This window comes from Conger conger, chromosome 6, assembly GCF_963514075.1.
Source record: "Conger conger chromosome 6, fConCon1.1, whole genome shotgun sequence".
Classification (NCBI taxonomy): Eukaryota; Metazoa; Chordata; class Actinopteri; order Anguilliformes; family Congridae; genus Conger; species Conger conger.
This window is the reverse complement of record NC_083765.1, coordinates 38,046,652-38,064,487: the sequence shown is the minus strand read 5'-3', so window position 1 is coordinate 38,064,487 and position 17,836 is coordinate 38,046,652. Positions and strand designations below refer to the sequence as shown.

General features: G+C 42.4%; 1 protein-coding gene across 1 annotated transcript in view; it reads right to left on the bottom strand.

Annotated features, from left to right (window-relative positions):
• LOC133130935 (mothers against decapentaplegic homolog 6-like) overlaps positions 1-17,572 on the bottom strand; it is a 24,822-nt gene extending 7,250 nt beyond the window's left edge. The window contains exons 1-3 of the mRNA XM_061245946.1: positions 15,968-17,572; positions 5,931-5,987; positions 4,346-4,414 (exon numbers count right to left, since the gene is read on the bottom strand). Coding sequence (XP_061101930.1) covers positions 4,346-4,414; positions 5,931-5,987; positions 15,968-16,769 — 928 coding nt within the window. The 5' untranslated portion in view covers positions 16,770-17,572. The remainder of the gene's footprint in view (positions 1-4,345; positions 4,415-5,930; positions 5,988-15,967) is intronic.
• Positions 17,573-17,836: the final 264 nt, after the last annotated feature.

Here is a 17,836-nt window from a genome sequence, read left to right as displayed (position 1 = left end):
CTGCAGAGAACAGAAATACAGAGGCTACACTGCAAGATGCAAACCACTAGTTAGCTGCTAAAACAGGATGGCCAGGTTAGTTTGCCAAGAAGTACTTAGAAGAGCACCACAGTTCTGGAAAAAAGTATTGTGGACAGATGAGATGACGATTCACTTGTATCAGAGTGATGGCAAGAGCAAAACGTAAAGCTGCCCGAGACCCAAAACATTGGAGTGGGGGTGTTAACGTTGAGGCTTGTATGGCTGTCACAGGTACTGGCTCACTTGTCTTCATTGATAATGTAATTGCTGATTGCAGCAGCAGCAGAATTTATTCTGAAGTGTACAGAAGCATCTTATCTTCTAAAGTTCTTTTGGCACTTCATATAGCAAGACAATGATCCCAAACCTACTGTGAAAGGGCTGTTTTTCAAAGCCAAAAATGGGAGAATTTGGTAAAACATAACCTCAAAAACCAGCAGGAGCTGAAGAGGCCACTGTACAGGCCTGGCAGAGCATCACCAGAGAACATAGTCACACTCAGTACAGGACAAAGTTCCAGGTTTCAGTGCAGTTCTGCAAACTTCAGATGTAATGCATATATGTTCTCTCTATTGCCTCTGTTGATTGCCCTCAACAGACGCAATGGAGAGAACACATTTAGTAATTAGTCATTACTGCTCTTTTAAATAGCCTCCTTTGCTCATATTTACTGTGTGTGTGTGTGTGTGTGTGTGTGTGTGTGTGTGTGTGTGTGTGTATATACGTATACCTATAAGCTACATATTAAAACAATTCTCACCCAATTAGATAATACCCACTTAAGTCTGGCTATTTTGCGACCTCATATCAGCAATCTAATCAATCTGAATCGAGAGCAGAATCACATGTCTGCTTATCAGGTTGTTCAAACCCCGTGCCTGCAATCTAATCACAGCTCATCAACAGACCAACCACATGCTTTGATCACACAGTCTCATTTTTCCCTAGAGACTCCCCCCCCCACACACAGACACACACAGTAAATGTACAGTATCGCCTGACCAAAAACTGCTCTGCGGTCAACTCAATGTGTATTATCTAGCAAAGGACTTTGCCCAGATTGGCTAAAAACTGAATGTAAATGTGTGAATATTGGGCATGGAATATATAGTATGGGTAGGGGGCAGACCTGGCTCCATTATGCGATTGCTTTGGATTCAAATATGTTTCCATGCTTTACTGAGGTTGTCCGGTGTATTGGAACATATTGAATACTCTCAAAAAGTGCAAGCCCTGTATTCTGGTCCTTTTGGTTGGCTCAATTGCACTCAGCAAGTCCAATTGAGCACAGAAAAGTATGAATGTGCTCGACACAGAAAAGTATGAAAGCTGAATCCAATACAATTACATAATAGACCCGGGTCTGGTAGGGGGTGGGGTGGAGTGGAGGGTGTGAAGGAGTAGGGAGTAGGAACTATAGGGTGTAGGAAATGGGGGCAGGGGTCAAGGGGCAGGGAGCAAGAAGTGGGGGCTACTTCAAAAAGCGCTAAACCCTAAAGTCTCTACCTTCCTTCCTCCCTTCACCTGATTAATGAGCATGAAGAGAGGACATCGATATGATCCCACATAGTCAATCTGTGATCACTTCAGGTCAGTGAAATGATGAAGGGAAGAGGAAAAGTGGGGGGGAGGGGGGGCTGTGAATAAAGCTCAGAAACACTTAAAATATGTGAATCCAAAACACTTACAAATTTGACCCAGGTCTGGTTCATCAGCAGCCATACAGTGTGCTGAGCTTCAGCTCTACTGCACTAAACTGCAAACTGAATAACCCTCATTAATAGCCCCATGGACAGGGCTTGACCCCAAAACCCTAATCTCATTAGTCCATGAGTTTCATTGGTTTTTTCCTCATGCATCATGAAATTGGAGTTCCTGTCTTTATGCCTGCATGTGTGGGGGAGGTTGAGGAACCATCAGGTGTGCACTGCCTCCTAAGACACAGAATGTTCTAGTCTAACTGCTGAAAATAAGTAACAATTTATTCACTCATTTTATCTGTTATTTATAGAAGTCTCTCAAGGATTTGATGTTAAGGAAGCTGTTGTGTAGTATCATTAGGACCTTCACTGCATGCTTTTTCTTGGAACATGAACAATATTCTTGGGAACAGCTGGATAAAAATGTAATACGTTAAACTGCAAAATATCCTCTGACCTCTGACCCATTTCTGAGATCTGAGAGGCACGACAGACTGCCAGACAGAACACAATGACACACAGAGGCCCAGGCAACGGTAAGACACAAACATATATACAGACAGATGACTGACAGAGAGATACGCAGTCATACACACATATTCAGAGTGACAGGCAGGCAGATACAAACGCAAACACACAAACACAGGCACACCCTTCTGAAAAAAACAGCTCAAACTAGGTTTTGAAACAACTTGTAGCTGGTTGACCAGTTCAAACCAGCTCCATACTCAACATGTTTGACCAGCTCAAGCTATGTTTTGAAACAGATGGCAGCTGGAAATTTTAAGCAGGTTATAGCTAGGTTTTACAACAGGGCACACGTCCAAGTGGAACGACAAACCCAACCACACTTTTTTTGAGACAAGCAGAGACAGACACGCGCAAACAAAAATGGAGTATTAACAGAAATCCTTCATTTTAACATTACATTACATTATTGGCATTTGGCAGACGCTCTTATCCAGAGCGACGTACAGTTGATTAGACTAAGCAGGAGACAATCCTCCCCTGGAGCAATGCAGGGTTAGGGGCCTTGCTCAAGGGCCCAACGGCTGTGCGGATCTTATTGTAGCTACACCGGGATTAGTGTGTCCCAGTCTTTCACCTTAACCTTACAGGCTGCCCCAACATCCAACACAACATTCCTCTTGAACCACTCTGTGCACAAGCTCTCCTTAATTCAAAACATGGCTGACATCCCTCTCTCAGGCTAACAAACACTGACTTGAATTTAGCCCTCATACTCAGTTCTTTCTGATTTATACAGAAATCCACAGTGTCCACAGTGTTTAGTATGCATCAACATCATATAAACTGGATCACAGAAAAACACAGAAATGGTTTTAGGGTTTCTGACAGGAGCAGGACAGCGGCTCGAGACAGATCCACAGATTTGTGGGCATTCTGAAGGCTTTAGTTTGATAGATTGACTGGTTGACCAGTTCACACCAGCTCCCAGCTCGACATGGTTTAGCTGGTTGACCAGCTCATACCCAGCTAGACCAGCTCAGATTTCAAGTAGGTCTAGCTGGGATAGCTGGATTTTACAGCAGGGTTTACCAGTTATGTTAACTTTAGTTAACTTTGGCTGCAGCAGGGAGGGAGGGGGTTGCAGTGGGAGGGGAGGAGGACCACACGTACTATTCCAAAAATGAAATTCCAAATGTGTGTTTACTTTTAAGGCCCTGGGGCAAGTTGAGGGCAGGGGGCACGGCAGGCAAAGCCTAACGGTGTGTATTCTACACACCTACTGCTGCTATTTACACTCAATGACACACTCAACGGCATTACTCAGCCTACAAATGAACAGGTCAGGGCTGTGGGGAAATACACTGGCTAAGGTGCCAGCCCCCCTGTCAGAGAAGCACCATAGCATTTATTTTCTTTGTGATACATTTATTTAATGTGATAATACAACCTCTGATGTTCTGCTGTGGACCAATCACGTCATCACTGCACAACGCGGCCAACTGTGGGGACCACTACAAAACCATGTCTGCTATAAAATGTTTGCGTCAAGCTGCAGTTTGCCTGAAACTCCCTCCTTCTTAAGCTGTCCTCAGCAGTGCCATCAGCACTGTGGGGCAAACAGGGTCCTAACCCTCAGCCCTGCCCATCACTCACACAGGCCAGTAATCTACATCACATCAGGGGGACGTGAAATACACACATCTGCAAGGCTGCAGGACAAAAGGCTGGTGTTTTTCCAACACTGAAATGCTCGCCTAAGGGTTTTTTCACACCCCACTTACCACAAACAATTAGAAATGGTTCCAGCATTTATTCGTAAATATGGTTGTGAATGATAGGCCTACTGCATTTCAAGTTTAAGGTGTTCACATTGTTAACACATCTCTACATCTCAATTCACTGTAGTGGTCTTTTGAAGACTTTACAGAACTTCACATTCTAAATGTAGAGCTAAGTATAGGAAGTGTATACGATGTATCAAATTAGCAGTGAAGCCGGACCAACTGCAGAATCAACACCTATGCCCTTTCTTCAGCCACAGATATTGTGAATGCACACACACACACACACACACACACACACACCAGCCCTCACACACTGAAGCATCACAGAGGTAACTGAACATACATCTGCGCTGAATACTGAAGACTCACCTGCAGGTGTGCCATTCAGGGAAGCAGTAACCTCCGTTTCAGTGTACGACAGCATCGAATCCGACCGATCTACGGCACAGAGGGGAAACACCAGAATCGCAATCAGAGTGGCTGTTAAAGGCTGAGCTCCGTCATTCTGGAATTTCAATGTCCATCCACAAAATCGCAAATCTATTTCTCATTCCATTAGCATTCAAATACCCCTCCTTAAATTTCAACACAAGATTCAATTAAATTTTTTGGCTAAACCCAACTCCACTCTACTGACCCCAGCTTCCCTCAAAGAAAGCACATAAATCCCCACAGTATATTCAGCTCTGCTGCTGAGGGGGACTCATGACATGCCCCAGCCAGATTCTTCTGGACCTTCCACCGGGAGCCCCAGACCAGGTCCCACTTCCGTTGAAGTGTCAGGACTCAGTGGTCTCTGGCTGAGGTTTTCCCTGCACAACAAGCTACTCCCAGAGGAGGGCGAAATGTAAAAAATAAATTTCCCTACTCACTACGTCTAATTACCACCACTACAATTCCTGACCTTGTTTACACTGCCTTTCTTTCCAGCTCAAAGCGGGCCAGGGGCTCCAAAACCCCAAACGCGTGTTTTACAGTAAAACAGAAAAAAATTATGTGGGATTAACTACCACATAGAATTTTTGTGGATGGCAAACAAGACTACAGAACTGTATGGTGCAACATACGATCTTTAGCATTGCCACACAAATAAACACAAATATAGCCCCATAGCGATTTAAGTAGAATGTGCAGTTACACAGACAATTTATATAAATTCTATAAAATGCTCAAGTTGATCATCAAATTATCTAAACAAATCAAGTTTTAACAACTGTCAAACTGTCAAATTCATTTAATAAACATTCTAATAATTTGACAGGGGCTGCTGCTGGATGAGAACATTTCATTCTGTTGCCCCCGCTGGTCGACCAGGTGCCTGTGGACAGCATGCTAAAGCCGGATCATCCTCTGACTCTACTCTGCGAGCTTAGCCATACCCTGCCATGTGAAAAGCAGCAGCTGGTGACACCACGCACTGCAAAGGGGAGCTATGTTTACACTCTCCCAAATCATATGTGGGTCAATGACAATTTCAGTCAGGCTAGATAACATATTTTTTTGTAGTAAACATTCTGCCACTTTCCAGATTGGATCACTTCGCAACATTTCATCAGAACAAGTCTTGAACACGTAATCTACAGAAAGTATAAAATAAATGGTAGTAAATGTCACCTTGAATATTTCCTGGTTATTGGGTGGTAATACAAGAAAATATATATATATATTTTGAAAAAACATCTTGGTTACTCTGTATGACTGATGTCATCATGCGACACTAAATTAAAATAGAAGAATGACATTTGCTGAAATAATCAAATATCATTCTAATGAAGGTAAAAATAAATGCTTTTATTTGCATTTTGTAACTTTTTTTTCTTTCTAAAATGGAAAATCTTGTTTGTCATGGACTCATATATGCATATCTAGTTGAATATACAGTGAACCCCAAAAGCGCAGCAGGTATGGCAGAGGAGCGCACGGGTGAGGGGAAGCGCAGATGAGGTAGACCTACCCATCGGCTTCAGTTCCTCACTGGTGGAGAGCCGTGAGTAGGGTGGTGGAGGCGACTCTGAAACACAAACATCATATATATTTATTGATCTCTCCACCAATTTAGGTAAATAATATGGCACTCTTCAAGTGTTTTAACTTTCATGTAAAAGTACAGTATCATGTCAATGTATTATAGTGGAGGCTGACAAGGTTAGCTAGCTACCGCAACTAATATAAAAAGATGTTTTCACCGGTATAAGTGAAGTGTATCATTTGCATTTGGTGTGAAACTATATACTGTATACAACTATATATATACATATAGCTAGGTGCAGTTGCAGCCTGTAGCGAAGTGGTTAAGTTACATGACTGGGATCCGTAAGGTCGGTGGTTCGATCCTCAGTGTAGCCACAATACGACACAGCCGTTGGGCCCGTGAGTAAGGCCCTTAACCCTACATTGCTCCAGGGGAAGATTGTCTCCTAATTAGTCTAATCAATTGTATGTTGCTCTGGATAAGAGTGTCTGCTAAATGCCATTAATGTAATGTAATGCAATGTTGCACAAGAAATAAACTGCAGTTGCACTCAAGATCCGCCTGGTGCATCTACCCCTGAAATCGTAACAGTATATGTATGGCATATCACAACATACTAACATTCACATTTAGCTGAATGTTCAACAGCAAATTTGTAAAAGTGCTCTTAGCCAATAAGCTAACCAGCATTGCTCGCTTTGAAAAGCCTTGATTAAGCTTGTTGCAATGTTATTTCAACGGCGATGGATTTTGTTGCTTTACTGAAGTCAAATTGACGAAAGTAAAACTGCACAGCAATTTCCCCAATTGCATTTTTGTCCCAATACGCTTGCCTGCTGTAATGACAACCCACAACCACGGTTTAACAGCATCAATGCATTAACACAAATGCACTCATATGAATGAGAAGGATTCATAGAATCAATCATAATTAGCATGCACGTAAAATCACCTTTGAAATCAAAACCCCCAATGCTTTCTCAATAAGAAGAAATAGGTTAATGTCAGGACTTCAGAGAAACTGTTTTGTAGCAGAAAGCTTTGTTACTGCAACGACCACTTTGTTTAATATTCACATTGACACTATATAGTTACCATAATACGTAGGCTATTGTGTTCTTCACAATCATCATGTAAAAATCATGATGTGGGCATATCACTTGCCCATAAATAGCCCTATACACTCAGTGACCACTTTATTAGTTAGACCTGTACACCAGCTTTTTTATTTAATTGTGGCAGCAACTAAATGCATAAAAGCATACAGACATGGTCAAGAGGTTCAGCTGTTTTTCAGACCAAATAGATCACATTTCTTCCCCATTCTGACCCTAAGTGACTTTGACCATGTTTGACGCCACACACTGATTGTTTGACGCCACACAGGGTGGTTTGAGTATCTCAGAAATTGCCGATCTCCTGGGATTTTCATGCACAGCAGTCTCTAAAGTTTGCAGAGAATGGTGAAAAAACTAAAAAAACATCTGGTGAGCTGCAGTTCTGCGGGCAAAAACGTATTATTAATGAGAGGTCAGAAGAGAAGGGCCAGACTGGTCAAAGCTGACAGTAATGCAAATAACCACACATTACAACAGAGGTATGCAGAAGAGCATCTCTGAACACATGTGGACAGGCTACAGCAGCAGAAGACTTATTAACTCTAAAAAATAAGTCTAATAAATACTTAATAATGTGCTCACTGAGTGTATAAATGTTTTGTCAGACGCTTAACAGAAAGTTGATTGGACAAAATTACTGTAATATACAATAACAAAAATAGTGCATGTTTTTAAGTTTAAAAACATGTTTTTAAATTATTCCAAAAAGACACTAACCATCAGAGGTGTAACAAAGCACCTTGGCAGAAGACATGTACCACACAACACTGGGAAATATGGTCCTCTACAATAAGGCATGAAGCCCTGTCTAAAATGTCCTCTTTTTAGGACTGCAGCTGATCAGGACTTCCTGACTGGGAAATGCTCCGGTCCTACTGAAAGTGTGCGCCCCTCATACTCAGACTACATTTAAAGGTACAATAGGTCATTTTGGACTTCTAACGGCCAAGAGAGGAATTGCAGCAACAAACACCCTCAAACCACAAAACTGTTTATCCCTCCTCCTTCTCTGTAAACGCACTGACGTTGAAACGCCATTGGCTGTGGCAATTAGAACCAATTTTCAACCAATGAGCTTGAATTATTGTACAGTTATACAATGTTTTGGTACAGAGTGTCGGGCCGTCAAATGTATATTTTGAAACCTGAATTTAAGGACTATAAACACAGGCAGAGGGTCAGTCAACATGTCAGTGAGCCTTTTTCAATGATAGGAAGGGATTTACAATGGTGTTCTAGCAATGTTTTAACACAAAAATCGTACCTATTGTACCTTGATAAACCAATAATAAACCAAACCAATGATAAAATATTAGATACAATGGACCTGGTCAATCAGTAAAATATATAGCAAAAGAAGCCACCTTCACTTTCAAGTGGGAGAAACCTAAACTACTACCTGGGATATTTTGTGCAGAGACTACTCTGTTGTCAATGTGTCACTACAGTAAAAGGCATTTTATGGATAAAAGTTGAGTGTGATTCCTTCCCAACACCAAAGGGTTGGTGCTTCCTTAACCGTGTACTGACACAAAATAATAATCTTGATTGGTTAATAGCAAGAAAAGTATGTATGTTTAAAATATAACATATAAAATCTTTGAACCAACAAAAGCTTTTAGATTTTATCCAGTCGTATTCATGGAACCTCATGTGCCTGGAGAATTTGTGTCTATGTTTCAATGTAAAAAAGCAGCCAAGCTACTAATGACAATGATGACAATTTCTGTTGATCGGATTCTATTAATCTGTTAATATATTAGCTCAGGACACAGTAACAAACCCTAGGAATTCAGTGCGGGCTCCAGAGTGCAGTGTCAGTTGATTCCTATACATAAATTCTTAATTAATGTCACTTTCTTAAATCAACTTATATCAGCATTGCTTTACATGTAGTATGGATTAGTCTAGCCACTTCTTACTAGGCTCAAATACCCCTTGTATTCCCCCACTGACCCTGTATCAATTAATCGTAATTGCACCCTTTTCTTAACAGAAGCTTGAAAATGACATGCCCCAAATAAAATGGTTACTGTTCTTGAACCCTTTTGACTACAGGCATAATCCTGTTTTTTTTCTAAACGGTAATCCTAAATAGCTCTATATAATCCCCTTGACAGTTTGTTTTCCAAGATTCTGAATTACACTATATAACAAAAAAAAAGTCACAGAAGCTCAAAGTTCTGTAAAAGTTTTTGTATTTGAGAGGATGCATATGCTTGTGGCTGTGTCTGGTGGGCTTAAAAACTCAATGGAGTCACAGCCATGCTGGACAAATCCCCTTTCAAATTTGATGACAATATCCCCAAAAATTAGCATTATACATTGTTTCATCTAAGCTATGTCTAGGTTTCAAAAAAGGCAATTTGGAAACTCCAAAAGGACACGTGGCAACCAAATGATAGTGTGGGTGATATGAGGTGTAAAATAATATACATTGTATACTGAAATTATCCTGGAAGACGTTATAAATACTCCTGAAAAATGTGCTCTCACTTGTTTTGCCACCCTGCATATAAGAAGCCGTTGTAGCAAAGACATAGTAAAATAGTTTAAACCGTGAGTTTTAAAGCTTCCAAATGCTATATCTTGCGACCATATTGATTGGAAATTTCACAGTGGAAAAAAGGAAATTAATGCAAATAAACCCACTCACGTCCTAATACAGGTTGGTGGGACTTGTGGAGATAAAGGTATTCAGATGTAGGCTAGTTCAGCCTTTAGTCTAAATGCCAAATATACATAGTCTCTGCTAACAGGGTGGGGAACACTCGTATTTTACCTGCCATTTATTTTCAGATATGAGATGCAAAATTCACCTCCTTTAAATTTTCTCGAGCCCTAGCCACAATATTGAAGATAGTTGAAATATAGATGATGCACTTGATTCCTAACTCCCAATAATTCAGATATACAGCGCCATATAGGGTCAGGTATCTGACAGCAGATAAGAATTCAATTAGAGGAGACATGATGTGCCTCTTAACAGCTGAACTTGCAGGCCCATGACCACTAGGGGCTGCTGGCATGTGAGGGGACACTGCACTGCCATCCGTTCCCGGAAACCCTGCAGTCCGTCGGTGATGCTAGAGCCAGTTGTGCATCACCCTGCAGGGTTTCCAGCAACAGTCAGTTCTGGCACGGTCTGGATTCAATACTTTTAAACCCATGACTTCAAAGTGATTGAAGGTAAAGGAGAGAAACTCACCCCAACCACCAATCAATGTGTAGCACCCACCTAGGGGATGGACTGCAGCCATTTTGCACTTGAACACTCACCACACAACAGCTGAGCCACTTAAACAAGAGGATGATTAGATGGCCATCTCGTAAACATGTTTGTGAACCAAGTCTCTTAAACAGTGCTGCTGCATTTCATACAACAGTAACCAGATGTACATAGAGGACTCCTGGGTGAGATTAGCCTGTACTCTTTAGAAGGTATCTCTCCTAAAATGAATACTTCATCATTGTCTTTATAAATATGTCTAGACACTACCATTTCTAGGTTTAGTTTTCTGGATTAATAAATGATTATTAATAATAAGTGATATTATATTTTCTGTACTGACAAATCTCGATTTCTGCAGTGACCTGCAGATGGTAGGGTCAGAAACAATTCCGTACATAATCCATGGGATCCATCCTGTCAATAGTGCAGGCTGGGGGTGGAGGTGTAATGGTGGGTGGAATGTGTTATTGGCACACATTATGCCCCAAAATACCAACTGAGCATCATTTGAATGCCACAGCATAACTAAGTATTGTTGCTGACCATGTGGGTCCCTTTATAACTAGTGTACCCTTTTCAAATCTTCCAGCAGGATAATGCAGAAAGCACACATCATCTCAAGCTGGTTCCATGAACACGACAGTCACTTCAGTTTGTGCCGATGGCCTGCACTTCTCAATCCAGTACATTTGGGGTGAGGTGGAGGTTTGCAGTCTGAATGTGTGGCCCACAAATCTGCGGCAATCACATGATGCTAATCGAGTCAACATGGACCAAAATCGCAAAGGAATGTACTTTGTTTTTTAATCAAAATACTGCAAAGAATTCAGGCAGTTTTGGGGGCAACAGGTAACAAGTGTGCTAACCACCAATAAAGTGTCAGATTATGGTATAAATGCAATAAATAAGTAGTAACTGAACGAAAAAAAGCCTTTAAGGGTACAATGACTCAAAAACGGTTTCTATGTACATGCTCATAAGTATATCTTTTTTGCTTTTCTTGAAACTATTCTGTGATTCCACGTTCAATGGAAAAGAGAAAAAACGGCAAAAGAGTGGAAATGTCTTGTAATCGTGTCAGAGATCAAAAATGCAAAAGGGCACATTCTGCACAGAGGCGGTGACATTGTAAAATGGAACATGCAGCGGTTTCTTTAAGAGCTGCGGCGGTAATTACAGTACTAAGATCTGAACTCAGTCACTCAGATACACTAGACTGGCGCCAGCAGTATGCAAACGGTGTATTATCGCCACTCCTTCGCCTAAACAGCACGAGGGAACCTTCTCGTGGAAAACAGGGCTTTAAAAGAGCAACTTGAAACTGATCTCGTTTTAAAGGAATACTGTCTGCCCAAATAAAAAGTGCGTGACAAAAAACACTAAAACCATTTCAATCCTTGCCCTCTTCGGGCGGGCAAGCAGACTGGCGATAGATAGACGTTTGTTTATTTAAGACAGTCTGTGCTCACACATCACACTGTAAACGTGTGCGTGCGTGCGTCCGTGCGTGCGTATTTTACGCATGACGGACTATAATAATGTGTTGCACTAGTCTTTTCAAGTAGAAGTAGTGTGCGATTAATAAGATAGGGTTCTGTTATGAACTAATAGGCCTTAATAATTAATAAATAGGCCACATATTCATTTCGGCCTTCTGAATGAGGTAGATGGAAGTGATGGAATCTTCCAAGTTTGTAGAAAATGTCCGACGACCGTTCACGTAGATAAGATGACAAATACCTCCTCTATCCGGAGGTTTTGGAACCGCAGCATACCTGCGTGGCCCAAAGCGTATTGGCTGTAGGTGACTGGACCCAAATAGCCTAGTACTTGTGCAAAACGGTTAAAAAAAACAAATGCTCGCCTTCATCGCAACAAACTCCCCAGCCAGCATATTTCATTTATATAACCATTTGCAACCGCAGTAAAGCTTGCTTTGGGATTCGGGCGGATTTAATTGAATAGGCTTTCAGCAATCTACCTTTGAAAATGAAATAGCATGCGCTAGATAAATGATCGGCAATTGTATTATTGTAGGGCGGCCTGTAGCGTAGTGGTTAAGGTAAATGACTGGGACACGCAAGGTTGGTGGTTCTAATCCCGGTGTAGCAACAATAAGATCCGCACAGCCGTTGGGCCCTTGAGCAAGGCCCTTAACCCTGCATTGCTCCAGGGGAGGATTGTCTCCTGCTTAGTCTAATCAACTGTACGTCGCTCTGGATAAGAGCGTCTGCCAAATGCCAATAATGTAATGTAATGTAATGTATTAATTAATTGTCCATTGTATGTCATAACTTATATTGGATGTTGCTAAAATAATGCTAACACAATCCACGACAGGCCATAAGCGACTTTAAGAATATAAAACACGCTGGTTGTAAACGTCAATAATGGTTAGAAAAAACGCTAACCTGTTTTATTCAAGTGATCCATGTTACTAACTAAAAACTGTAATTCTGCACGCATATTATGGGGACATGCAGTCATTCGTAACCTAACACAGCAAAATGCATTTCCCACACTATCAAGTCTGAAATCTTTAAATCGGCGACTTTGAAGGGCGAGTCGCAGCTAACTGGCTCCTGAGAACGCGGATGTTGTGGGAAAGGATCAAAACGCCGTTTGGGCGACGTGACAGAAACTCTGACCGGAGGCGCAAAGCAGGCAACTCAGCACGCGCGTCTCGTGGCCACCACAAGCCTGTCGGCCAGGTGACAGATTGAATGGCGCCCACGGAATTGCCAGCCCTAACCTCATGGGCTGTAAATGCGTCCGCTAACGCGTGGGTAATATAATATAGAATCTCCAGTATTCATATATATGCGTAATTTAGGTCTTACACGTTTTAACGTGACGCAGCACATTGAGAAACCATAAACAGCAGCCAAGAGATAGCAGAGGGCTAATTTTGTATTTTAAATGTCTGTACAAACCATCATTCAGGATAATATACATTTGCTATTTAACAAATATCAATAAAAGCAACCCACAGCGCACCATGATCAATAGAGCCATGGCTGTGAATCTGAATAGCTACATTTCCACATTTGGGCCAGCCAAGTCAAAATAAAAGCTTAAGTAATTTCATGCCAGAAACTATAAGTCAGAGACTCAAAATACTGAAACCACTTGTTTACAATGATGCCTGTATAGCCATTTCTTGGTGTTAGCCATATCACCAATAAAATATGTCTCCTAACTTCTACATTTTGATAGCGGGTTACCTGTAAAAACCCTGCCCTGGACCTTGACCAAAGCCCTATAGCACAGTTAGCTGAGTGCATGGCACTAATATGTCAGAGCTTGCTTTTGGTCAGGGGGGGTCAAGGCCCAAAGATTTTCAGCTGTATCATCTAGCCTCCATTAAGTGAGGGACAGGAAACCATTTTCTTCCCATATGACACAAATGCAAGGCAGGGCAACAAGCTGGACAAACTTGCAGCTTGTTTTCATTTTATGGTTGGACAGAAAACACAGGCGCTATGTTATTAAAGAACAAGAATTACAATGAATGAAAACAAACACTGCCCAGCACGAGATAGGGGTCCTGCAGAAAAATTGCATCACATGGATACTACTGGTTCAACACGTAGAATGCGGAAAGTTCTACCACACCCAATCTCTCAACTTCATCGACTTATTTTTCCTGACAGTAGGTGTATTCAAGCCAAAGGTAGTGAGGAATATTTTGCAACTTGTTGCTGAAAAGTCAGCTGCAACTCTGGGGGGACCTGATTGAAGGACAAAGATATTCTATGTACTGACCAGATTCTCAAATCTTGGAAGTGCACTACAAAATGCAACAAATCCAGAATTGCCATATTACGATCCAAAACAAACATTAAATGGCAAGAACATGGGATATCTCCAACGATGATTTTCCAGGGTCCAGGGCCAGTAGAGTGTGTGCTGGAGTTGTGCTGATCTAGGCTCAGTTTAACATTTCACCTCAGACTTTCTAAGATTAGGATATGGACAGAGGAATGCTGGATCTGCACTCTTTGTACATCATGCTTTATGAATACTGGCCCAGCCTTGGAAAGCAGCAATTCAATTGAAAAAATGTTCCATGTTGGACTTAACCCAGCCAGAGTCGTGTGGCCCTGGCACAAATGCAGAGGAACAGGGACCCCCACAAGTTAAAATGCCTTTACATCCACAGGGAGCTACAGCATGACAAACAACTCCAAAAGCCCAGGGGTCTGAAATGCTGGTCCTGTAAAGCCACAATATGCTAGTTTTTGTCAACATCACATTCACATTAAAGAACCAGGTGAGGGGAATTAACTGAAGCACCTGCCTAAATTGGTTCGTTATGTGTTTAATTACAAACATCAAGTGAATCTGCATCTCTCCATTGTCTGGTCTGGGGGATCCCTGCTTGTAAGCCCAAACCTCTTCATTTACATTTTTGCTGAGAGTTTAGGCCAGTTACACCAGAGTCCTGGGAGCCAAATCCAGCCATTCGATATTTAACCCCATGGGGTAATTTTTCCTTTGGATTTCACCCATCCTAGCTACTTAGGAGCAGTGGGCAGCCACAGTGCAGTGCCTGGGGACCAACTCCAGTTCTGAGGCCAGTGCCTTGGTCAAGGGCAATGGCAGGAGTGCACCTAAGCTGACATGCATGTGGAGGTGGAGTGGTGGAGTGGAGGAAAAAGAACAGTACAAACAACAGGACCTACACCCGGAAACTTCTCGCAAGGCAACAGTTAGAACCACGGCGCCTCTCTATAATAACTCATATCTGCACATCTAATTGGTTTACACATGTACAATGAGTCTTACCCTTACATTATTCTGTGAATGGCAAGTAGAAAATGACTGCCCGTCAGTAAGAATTATTGAAGAAATTGGAGTTACACCCTGTTGCTCTGCTCCACAGTGCAGTGGCCGTGTTACTCAACCTGACGTTTCACCCCATCGTTAGGTGTGCCCCTTGTACTTAAAAAAATAAACAACACATTCATTTTTGGCAGTCAGGTTCAAATAGGAACTCAAAATGGATTTATTTTATGAACCCGATTATGTAACCAGAAAGGAAAATTATCCTGAACTCTGCGTAGCTGAAACTGTATTTAAACAGTACTTAATTCAAAGTGAAATATTTTCCATAGCCTATACTACTCAAAGAGTTGTGTATGAATGAGGTATTAATAGTGGCCTATCCGTTTAAATATAGGTGTTTGTTTGGGAAACAGGCTGTGGACCAGAGAAGAAGGTTCATCACTTAATTCTGACCACTTGTTTCAGCAGCATTGCTAAATGTAATAGCACATTTCTGCAATTAGAAGGGATATTGACTTTGGTTGAAATGTGTGAAGGGGAAGTACCTCAGATATGTTCATAAAAGTCTTCCAAAACTTAACTACTCTGGGAATAAACAGCTGCTTTGCCCAAGGGGATTTCACACACCCCTCCCTTAAAAACTACTGGGACTAACACAGAGCATTATTCGTTTGGCCTACAGATACTGGAACAGTAATTGCATATCGTATATATTCAAAGTTGGTGCTATAATGTTTTGCATTTACGTTTTTATTGTTGCATTATGCAGGGCAGAGTGTCAAAGGCAACTGTTGACGCATCCTCATGTTCTTCACTCATTCATGCCAAAGATTAAGCTGCCTGTCCATTAAAACATGGTTCAACACACAGGTGATTTTTACCTGGCCCACAGAGTCGACTGTAGTGATAGGGGTTGCAACAGACCGCGGGGCCGTCCAGAACTCCGAAGCTCTGGCAGTTGAATAGGGGTTTGAGCTGGGCTGCGTGCTGCAGGTCGGGCCAGCGGTAAAGCTTGCAGAGCAGGAGCTGCGGGGGCGCTGTGTGGCCGCCAAGCCGCAGCTCCGTCCGCGACACCATGACGCAATCGCTCGGCATCCCCCCTTTAGACTCCACGGCTTCCCACAAGGCATCCAGCGGTTGTTCCTTCAGTCTCTTCAAAAACAAGTAAGTGTCGGCCTGGAGGTCCTGCTCTATCGCGGAGGGGGGGGACGAGTCCTGCCACCCCGCAGCACCGGAGTCCCCGGACGTAAGACTTCTCGTCATCCGCTGACACGACCCGGACTCTTTGCTCCTAACCCTCGCCACAGGGCTCCCCGGCAGAGAATAGTCCCGGTCTTTGAACAAACAGCACGTAACCGTTTTGCATTCGCCCTCCTGCGCGGATCTGGGACAGTTATACTCCAGGACACACATTGCTCCCTCGTCTTGGTCCGACGTGACCTCCGAGCTACCCCCTCCAGTGGGATTCCTCTCGCGCACTACCCCGTAGTCCTCCACGAACGCCCCTTCCTGGTCCACAGTTCTGCGTTCTGTTTTTGGCACCTTTTCTGGACTATTGCAGCTAATACTGTCCCGAACCCCCTCGCACCGGGCTCTGCTACATCCATCGCCCTGTTCTCTACCTGGGATCAAACGGCTTCTCCAAAGTCGCCGCACAAGACCTGAGCGTTTCGACCTGAACATACGACAGTTTAAATTTCTATGTTTTTATTCTTGTTCAGATCTATGTGGATTCCAAATAGTAAGTCGACGTACATCAATGTTTTTAGACGCCGTGCAATGAATGCACAGCAGAGTTCTGTAAGTCTGTGGCCAAACCGCAACATTAGATAGGTATCTAGTATTACTATCTACTATATGTTGCATTAATGTTCAAGACAGTGACAGAACTGCACCGCCACATTAAAGTCAAAATGCATTAACTTAAATAATTTTCCCTGAGAGCACAGAAACTGACAACCGCTTGTTTTTTTCTACCTCGTAGGAAAACGGCATTCGTAGCACTTGTATGCAATATTAAACAATACGATAATATTCCGGACACACATGAACTACATTACAAGTAATACCCAAATGCAAATGTGTGAGAAGCCAGTCGCCTGGTATTCTCGTCGTTTCCGGACTTTGAAATCCCTTAATATATCTCTTTTTTTAAAGCGCCGCTCCGCACATGAATGGAGTTTCTCCGTTGCGAATTAATCCCATGAAAAATTCCTTTGCAGAAAACTCCAGAACATTGGTTTTCTATGATAATACAGCAGTCGTTTATAATCCCAAAGTCACGATATCACGTTCGCCTTGAAGATTGTCAATGAGGAATCCCTTGGTTCAAACGTGCCCCTGGCTGCCTGTTCAGATCTCTTCAAACGGCGCCCTAAACTTCTTTCTTTCTCCGTTTCTCTTCTTTTTCTTTTTTTTTCAGAAACGCACACACACTCACACGAGGCCTCTGAGCGCGATGGAGCCATTGGTTGGCTCCTATCATGTGCTAGTCTAGACACTTTGGCGGCTGCGAGCTGCACTGATTGTTGCGCAAACAAGGTTTCAAATTTCTTAACTCTTAAAGGCGTAATAGCCACGTCTCGGGTTTTATACATGATATTTCTAGACCGTCTCAATTGTGCAGATTTGCGTAGGGCGTCTGTGCACCCTAAATAAACTTGTCGCCAAAATTACCTCAGAAATAGGCTACAGTTTATTTGCATCGGCATTGCTTTGTAATCATACTGTCATTTATCATCATATAACTT